General features: G+C 36.7%; 1 protein-coding gene across 1 annotated transcript; it reads right to left on the bottom strand.

The window, feature by feature from the left end:
• Positions 1–5,810: 5,810 nt before the first annotated feature.
• On the bottom strand, positions 5,811–6,491 carry LOC122086702 (suprabasin-like). Its single transcript, XM_042655691.1, has one exon. The coding sequence runs from the start codon at positions 6,489–6,491 to the stop codon at positions 5,811–5,813; it is 681 nt and encodes a 226-aa protein (XP_042511625.1).
• Between the last annotated feature and the right edge of the window lie 3,172 nt (positions 6,492–9,663).

Below are 9,663 nucleotides of genomic sequence, written 5' to 3'. Positions count from 1 at the left end.
TTGTATGGTGAACATCGATTCCTTCAGATAGAAGACATGAGTTACACAAGGTTTCAATGCATAGAACAAGAAACCAATGAGTGGAATATGGCAAACCAGTTGTACATGTCATTAACCGAGTCTTCCAAGATAGGGGATGGGCGAAATTAATAACTTCCCTAAACATACAGTTGTAAACACAACTTTCATTAACAAGTGCAAATTTTTCTTTCACGAAATAGAGGTAGAGTTGTAATAGGCTTAAGAGCTGCACATGCCAGACATGGAGTATCACAATATACACGCGGCCCAAAGCATGTCAAACAGAGAGTGTCACAGTATGCATGTGGCCCAATGAATGACCAACTACCAATGAGGGACGAAGCAATTTCCGGCAAAACCAGACAAAGCCTCATACTTTCAATATTAATATCAGTATTGATTTGAATCAATGCGTATTGATCACTTTTATCCTTGCTTCTAAAGAAAATAATAATAATAATATTTTTTTATTATTTTACTCTTAAAATAATATGGGCAACTAAGGATGTGAATTTGTAACCAAAACCGATTATCAAAACCGAATCAATCCATTTACTCTGAAACTGCAAAACCGTTTAGTAAATGATACGGTTATAGTTTCAAGTTTCAGGCCGATTAGCTAAACGGGTTGGGTCGGTTTTAACCGCGGAACCCGTTGGTTTCAAACCGAATTGAAACCGTTTAAAACCGTTTAAACCGATCCGATTAATTCGTATAACAATTAAATAAAGAAGGGGCAGTAATCCATATAACAATTAACAATTAAATTAAGTGTTCATCTTGCTTTGGTATGATTTATTGCAATTCAGTTTAAGTTTAGGCTTTAGATCATGAACTTGTAATCCATATAGGTTACTATATTATTATGTTATCATAGATAGGGTATTTTGACTGAACCACCTGTCATTTTAATATTTTATGCTGTAGAAGGCTGGATTTGGATGTCAATATCGTTAATATAGAATCTCTTATTTGTGGTTGCCAATTATTTTTTGATAAGCTTATGATCTTAAATTTAGAGATGGTTGCAAGTTATATCAAACCGATTGTGAACCGTTTTATAAACCGTATGAAATAAATCGAAACCGAAACCGTTTAAAACTATGAAACCGACACTGTTTAGAAACCGTGAAAATCGAAACCGTTTACTAAATAGTCACGGTTTCAGAAAGTGGAACCGTTTAGTAAATGATGAGGTTATAGTTTTAGTCAAATAAATGTGAACCGAACCGATCTACATCGTTTAAACCGAAATCAAACCGATTAATACCTTTATGGTCAACTGATTTTGATCGATCAGATATCATCGTATCGATAGGTCGGTATCGGAGGAATGGAGCGATACTCCAACACCACATAACAAGCCCAATACTCGACACTAACACCGATACCTCAAAATTATATATATATATATATATATATATGGGAAAAGGGTGAGTATGCCGCCGATATCAAGTATGCTAGCATCCATTGTGTCTATCTCTTTCTTCCCTTTTTCTGAAATGACTCTCATATCTTTCCTGAATGATACTCCATCATGTGATCCTATTGGTACTATCCACTAGCATACTTGATATCGACGACATACCTATACCTCTCCTTATATATATATATATATATATATTTTTTGTCTTTTCTGATGCAGCGAATAAACGATAACTCATAAGAGATAGATATGTATTACGCAGCCGCACATTATTGAGCGGGTGCGTTTTCTTTATTGTAGAGAGAGAGAGAGAGCTCAATCATTGCTATTTATTTTGTCTTTTCTCTTCCCACCACAAAAAAAAGGGAATTATTTAGATAGTAGATAAAAGACAAGAAAATGTCCAAAAGACACTTATAACCTTTCATGTTAAAGAATTTGAGTTTCTTTCATTCAATCATGTGATTGTCGATCAATCACGTTTTTAGTATAATGGAAACTTTAGCCTACAAAATATATAAGGAAAAAGTTTTTTTTTTTCCTTGAGACTGTGTTTGGATAGTCAAGAAAAGAAAAGAAAAAAGAATTTAGAAAAGAATGGAAATTAAAAGAAATGAAATAATGAGAAAAAAAAAAGTATGTATGTTTGATTATCATTAGAAGAGAAAAAACATAAAAATTTCTCATGCTTTCTTGAATTTTTTAGAAAAAAAAAATTCACAATTCTCAAGGGGAGTTTTGAAATTTAAAACTGAATTTTCTCTTGGATCATGACATGCCAAGTACAAAGAGAAATTCTTCAATTTTTGTACTTTTTTCTTTTCTTTTCTTCTCCTGGTTACCAAACATAGCCTGAGAGACTATGCACCATAGACATAAGGGCTTTCAATGATCGGTATGCTCTTCCTTGAGGTGTACCCTTATGTTTGGGCATAAGTACCCAATTTTTGTACCAAAAAAAAAAAAAAAATTATGTACTTTCATTTGTGTACTTAGACTTGATAGGATCTTTTAATTGTCCTGTTTCCAAAAACTCTTTTAAGCTAGGGGTATAAAAGGATTTCAAAAATAATTTGAAAATGAATCATCATATAATTATCACAAGTTGGTATTATTTTGCATTTTTTTTATAAGAGAAAAAATGTTATATAATTTTCTTTTCCTTTTTTTTTTTTTTAACAAGAGAAGGCTACCCACTTACATATCCATTGCAATACTATACACATCAATGGAAGGCTGCACAAAGGAATCTTCATCGCATGAGGCAAGGGCAGTGTAATCTTTTTGCACCCACCTGTATGACTATGTCTAAGTGTAGTGGACACACGCAAGTGATAGTTTTCTTTTTTACTTTTTTGGATTTAATATACTGATTATTTGATACATTAAGAGAGTCAATAAGAAAGTCGTTATATTAAATGATCAGCTACACAAAGTCGTTGTTGTTCATAGTCCAAGTAAAAAATTCTACCTGAAAAAAAGGGTCAACTAAATAATAAATAAATAGAAGGCATTCACAAGAAGGCAAATCCAAGTCTGAAACCTTATATAAACATCGATCATTGACAAGGTTATAGAAGTTGGTAACGAAGAAGGAGACGCATGCATCGCATGGTTCAGTAGCAGCTTTCTCCCATTCTTCTCAGGTACTCAGCTTTCAAACTTTGTTTAGAGCAAAGTTGTGCCACTCTGTTTCAGAATGGCGGAGGCCTCACCGGAAGGACCTTACAAGAATTTGGGTAATTACATCCTTACCTGGAACAACACTTTTTCTTCTTTTTTATAGTTTCTGTGCCATATATTAAAAAATGGGGTGATGAGTCATAATTAAGGTTTTAAAATTCAAGATCGATCCTAGTTGGGATGGGATTAAAGGATCTATCTCATTTTATGATATTTTTTTTTTAAATATTTTGGATCGTATATTCCTTATTCCTTTCCAGTGGATATGTATTGAATTGATCTCGGTTGATACTATTTCGATCCCAATTCCTAAAACTATTGACAGGACTAATCCCAACTTTGGATGTTATAGAGCAATTGATTCTTGGGTTATAAGGATTAAATCGTTGAATTTTTCAGATCTGCAAAACTGATTTCAAGATTTTCGAGATTGATTCCAGTTGATTTTGATCAATCATATCCAAACAAGAAATCAAAAGGGAATGATTCGACCTTGATTCCATGTTTGAATCCTTGGTGTTTGTTAATAAAATGGAGTTTACCAAAAATCAATAAAAGTATAATTAATTTAACCTACCTTATGGAGTTCCACACGTCCCCAAAATTAGGTTTGCATAGTAAAAAACTTGAATGGCGAATTTGGATCCGTTGCACATATGATCACTTGATTGTACATGTGAGCATTCAACATTTGTCCCTTTTGCTTACAAATATACCAATTTTCACCCTTACAATGGCAGAAAGTGGGACAGATGTTGGATGATTACATTTACAACTTGGTGATTGTATGTGCAGCGGATCTAAACTCAGATGTACAGCCTTTTCATTATCTCTTTCCACTTTCTCTTAAAAAAAATACCCTTTCCTCTCTCTCTCTCTCTCTCTCTCTCTCTCTCTCTCTTCTCTCTACTCTACTCCGTTCTATCGTACACTCCTTAAAAAATGTAGACCCTATTATGACTAAGGTTTTAGGTATCAGTATTGAATCGACTGAATTGATCATGTTATATCTTTACTGACCGTGGCTAGTACTAACATCTAATCATCTTGGATTAGGTATCGATGGCAAATCAAGGGTAAAATCATTAAGAAAAACTATTTTTTTAATAAATAATAAGGATAGAATTGACCTGTCCGAGCCGTTATGAGCATTTTAAGGTTTTTCCTAGCTAGAGAACAACGTAGTCTAAGAATAGATCAACCCTAGACAAGTAGTGAGGCTAAATGAGCCTCTCTCTTTGGTGAATAGAATCAAAGATAGTTATATTGTTACTCTGTCGGTTTAATAAATTTGCAGCTAAACCCAACAGTGCCAACACAGAAGAACCTTATTAAGTTCAACAAACTTGTTGCGTCATAAAATTGATCAGTGGGTATTTACGTCTTGCACTGGTAGATCAAATCTAGAGAGTCCTGAAGCTTATTCCGCGGGGGGGAACTCTCTAATGCTCAAATCAGTCTTCCTTGTAACAATAATGAATTGGGGGTGAGGAAAAAGTAGTAGAGTATGAAAAAAAAAAAATAGTGAAATGTCTGTATCTTAGGGGTCTTTATGGTGTAAGGTTCCTTTTGACTGTTATTCTCTCTCAGGTGACAGAAAAGTCGGGTCATGGTTCTTTCTTGACCAATCTCCTTATTAGGGTATGGGGAGTCTTTCTTATGTGGGTTACTCTTATTCTCACATTTAGAAGAAGTTGGGGTTGAGCACGAGTGCATCACGAACATATGGTGAGGATTATAGGGACTCCACAATCTGACAGCTGTCATGGACAGTTTATGTTTATTCTTTTATGCCACGTGTCTGTCACCTAATTGTATGATGTTTTTGGGTATATCAAAACTATACTAGAATTTGATGCCATTCGTCGTGAAGTTGGCATGGTGAATTTAGGACAGTTACAAACTCAACTCGCGAAGAACCCATCTTGACTCCATGCTAGTGCCAATGGCCTTCGCTAATCCTTTACACACGCAACACCCAATGTAATCGTATATTATGCTGGATCTAACAAGTGTCTTATAGAATTTTCCCTTTAACTTTAAGGAAATATGTTGCTCACACAATAACCTGTACAATCCTCTTCATTTCATTCATCTTATTTTAATCTTCTGTGAAACATTATCTTTTATGTCACATTTTTTACTTATGATTGACCTCAAATACCTAAAATGGTCACTTTGTCATACCTCTCTCTATTCACCATCTCATTATTTATTGTAATGTAGCTAATATTACATATCTTATATTCTATTTTTGTTCTATTTATGTTAAAACCTCTAGATTCTAAGGTAAATTTTCCATAGATTCAGTTTAGTGTTAATCTCATCTTTTGTCTTGTCCATTAAGACAATATCATTAGCAAAAGGCATATACCACGAAACATTGTATTAATTGCTCTTAGCTAAATCAGAAGCTTTATTGGTGTAACTAATTACTCATATTTTGATGTATGGGAGAGATGTTTTTTGTTGTACATGTCATCTTAACTTCAGTTATGCAATTCGTAATTATTGGAATCTTTGGATAATTTTATTTAATATTGTCATTTCCTTTTAATTCTATTGTGGGTTGCTATTGTAGGAATGAAAAGATGTTGATTGAATGATACTGAAAGAGGTCTTGAATGTTTTATAGAAGAAAAAAGAAAAAAAAGTTCAGAACGCAATGAGTGAGATGTCACTAAAAGCCCCCAAACATTTCAAAGGAGTAAATGCCAAGGCCAAAGTTCCCGATACTGGTATCCCTAAAAATCCCATTGGAGTAGATGCCAAAGTCAAACTTGCCAATGCTAGTACCCCCAAACATCCCATTGGAGTATATGTCAAGGCCAAACCTGCCAATACCAGTATCAAGGCCAAACCTGCTAGTCCTAATACCAGGGCCAAACCTATCAATACTAGTTTCCTCAAACATCCCATTAGAGTATATGCCAAGACCAAACCTGTCAGTACTAGTATCAAGGACAAACCTGCTAGTCCTAGTATCAGGGCCAAACCTGCTAGTACTAGTTCCCTCAAACATCCCATTGGAGCATATGCCAAGGCCAAACCTGTCAGTACCAGTAGCAAGGCCAAACCTGCTAGTATCAGTTCCCTCAAACATCCCATTGGACATCCCATTGGAGTATATGCCAAGGCCAAACCTGTTAGTATCAATAGCAAGGCCAAACCTGCCAGTATCATTAGCAGGGCCAAACCTGCTAGTCCCAGTACCAGGGCCAAACCTTCCAGTACCAATACCCCCAAACGTCTTATTGGAGTATATGCCAAGGCCAAACCTGCCGGTAGAGGTACCCCCAAAGATCCCATTGGAGTAGATACCAAGACCAGCAAACTTGCCAATAGCACTACCCCAAAACATCCCATTGGAATATATACCAAGGCCACACCTGCCTTCGCCAATAACAGCACCAGTATTCCAAACATCCCACTAGAGTAGATGCCAAGGCCATATCTGCCAGTGTCATGCTAGCCAGTCCTAATACCAGTATCCCCATACATCCCATTGGAGTAGATGCTAAGACCAAACCGCCAATGCCGTGCCTGTCAGTCCCAATATTAGTACCGATAGTGATGGAACGTTCTTCAACAATATCTTGCATCAACAACCATATCTTCAGTACATCATGCAATCATATCGTGGAGGGCCACAGGGATGGCAAGGACAACGAGGACGGCAAAGACAAATGAGTACAGCGACGAGGGCGACGACAATGAGGACAAGGGGAGAGAATTGGGTACAACATGGAGAATCCAATTGGGTCCAGCAGCAACAATGGTGGCATTTGTACTAGCCTTATGGACAATTTTCTCCTTTTACATTAGTGGTGTGCCAGCCCTTTTACCTTTTGTTCAACATGTTAAGTTGGAGCACTAGTTGGGGCAATTAAGTAAAAACATTTTCTTCCCAGAATTATTTGTTTAACGCGGTGTCATGTCAGTTTTGTGTGTAAGCCCATCGTCCAATCGTTTGGGACGTAAACGATACGTTGTATGTTTTCTTACGATAATGGTTTACATAGAATCCATCCAAAGATAAATTTTGAGATAAATTCCATCACTGTGGATCAAATTGTACAAAAATAGTTCTCATACACGTTAACTACTGATACAAATGCATGCCTCCTCCACTGGTATTGTATTTAGAAAAATTAATGTTTTTATTTTTAGATACTTATTTGAGAAACTGTTTAGAAAACTTTTGCCTTAGGCTATGTTTGGTCGCCAAGAGACTAAAAGAAAATAAAATAAAAGAAAAAAGCACACTTTTTGTACTTTTTTTTCTTGGATTAAGAATTTTTCTTTGCACTTGGTATGTCTTCACCCAAAAGAAGATTCAACTTTTGAAATTCAAAATTCCTCTTGGCAATTGTGAAGTTTTCTTTTGTTAAAAAAAAAAAATTTCTTGCAAAAAACACAAGAAAACATAGAAAATTATTATACACAGTGTACGTGGTATTGTCATTATTGTCAACATAGTACAATTAGTGTCAGCAGAGCAGTACACCTAATAGTGTGATGTGGAAGAGTGGCTAAGAGCATCAGAAATAGTATCAGCTGAGAGCATCAGAAGTGGTAATACACTAATTAAGAGTATCAGGGATGGAAATCAGAGTATCAGAGGTTGTTTGAGTGTTATGGGTGCAATCATGGTGTATAGTGCAGATTTCCATGTTTGGTATCGGCAATCTAGACTCATTTATATTTAGGAGCAATTTAGTCATTGTAAATGAATTTTCTGGGTGTTAGATTCTTGAGAAAGGTTGTAGAGTATGTCTCACTCTTTCCAATGAAATCAGATTTGCCTCATTTTGATGTAAGATGAAGAAGTTACATACCATTAAAAGTTCAAGGGTATTTTGATTATTTTACATGATTGAGCCTGAAATTAGGTTGTTCTAGAGGATAGTGTTCTGACTCGTGAACCCAATGCAACTGGTTTCATCTAAATCCAAATTCAGATGAGGAAATTATGATTTTTCTCATTCGATCACATCATTATGTCACATGTGTCCGATGAAATATAAGAATGGGTGTTTGTGCGCATTTCGAAGTCATGTGCGCCCCATGCGATGAGGTAGCAGTGTGTGTCAATGTGTATTTTGTATTTGATGATGTGGTTAGTTGCATGGGTCAATGATGGTTAATACATGTATATTAATGTCTTGCATAGTAGATGGATGAGACATGTCATGTACTTGAGGTTAATGATGTGGCATTGGCGATGAGGTGGAAGGTGAGTTGGTAAAATATGTGACAAGGCAGCCTTGGTGACATTGCAAAATACTACTGACATGACAAGTCATTTGGATGGTGTGGCATTGGCCCTAAGGCCAAGCAAAAAGGGTGCAGCTATGGGGGCAGCACAAAGGCCTCGGCCTGGGCTAAAGGGATCCAGTGGCTGGAGCATGGTTTCGAAGGCAGCCACCATGGGCTGGCTTGCATAGGTGTCAAGGGCCACAACCATAAGTGGTCAGCTAAAAGGAAAGCAACCCGTGCAAAAGCAGTTTTGGTGCTTGAGTAGCTGAATTTCTTTTATTAAAATGGCCAAGTGTTGGTGAGTGCACATGGTGTTCACGGTATTGCCTCAATGAGCCCTTTCATATTGGATCTCAGATAGCATTCAACTAGCACCTTATTTATGGAGATGCTAGTGGCTGTCTCTCTATTGCCCTAAAGGGGCTGTGTTGGTACACCTTGATTCATTGAATCAAGCCCAAGCCATTAAAGTCGTTGAATGCTTTTTAAATCAATTGTTGACTCTCTCTCCCTTAGAATGAATCCAGGCCGTTGTCCAGTATCTTGATCCAATGATCATGACTAAAGATTCTTGGGCAGCCAATGGGCATACGAAACATCATTTTTCCTTCATTGGGTGGTTGAAAAAGGTGAATTGATATATGCATTAAATTGAACCGCCAACGGTTATATATTGACAGCACATATTCCTAAGATTCCTCCTTCTTGCTAGCTATTGGTTCAGAATTTTCAATAAGTCTTGGACTCAAATCATGAGGCCTTCAGTGTTTCCCGCCTCTTCAGATCAAATCAGCGGCTACGATTTGATCCGTGCAGCTCAACCAATGCCTGTGCGAAACGTGGCCTGTACGCATCAGACCTTGGGATTTCCCTCATCATATTGACTCCAACCGATTGGCTTAGTTGAAGTACGAGCTGTGCTGAGGATCTATCAAATCATGTGGCTTTTGATTTTAGAGTTTCTCTAAGATTCCATTTACGCAAATCTGGTGGATCTCATGCTATATTGGTTCTCAGGTATATAAATGAATCCTTTCTGAGCCCTATGGATGGCGGAACTTGAAGAGAGCATATCTCCCTCATCCCAACTCCGATTTGGGTGAACTAAATAGCAGATTTTTTAGAACTCTGAGCTCTACAAGCCTAAGGGAAGCAAATGAAGAGGAGAGTTGCTGAGGTGGCCGAATCTTTGAGTTGAAGCTCAAAGAAGGCTTAGGCTTTGAATGCAAAATCTATAATCTCTTGTACTTGATCCATAGCCTCCATTAGAGACT

This window comes from Macadamia integrifolia, chromosome 8, assembly GCF_013358625.1.
Source record: "Macadamia integrifolia cultivar HAES 741 chromosome 8, SCU_Mint_v3, whole genome shotgun sequence".
NCBI classification, from domain to species: Eukaryota; Viridiplantae; Streptophyta; class Magnoliopsida; order Proteales; family Proteaceae; genus Macadamia; species Macadamia integrifolia.
The sequence above is the reverse complement of the archived record's forward strand: the minus strand, read 5'-3'. Positions and strand labels throughout refer to the sequence as shown.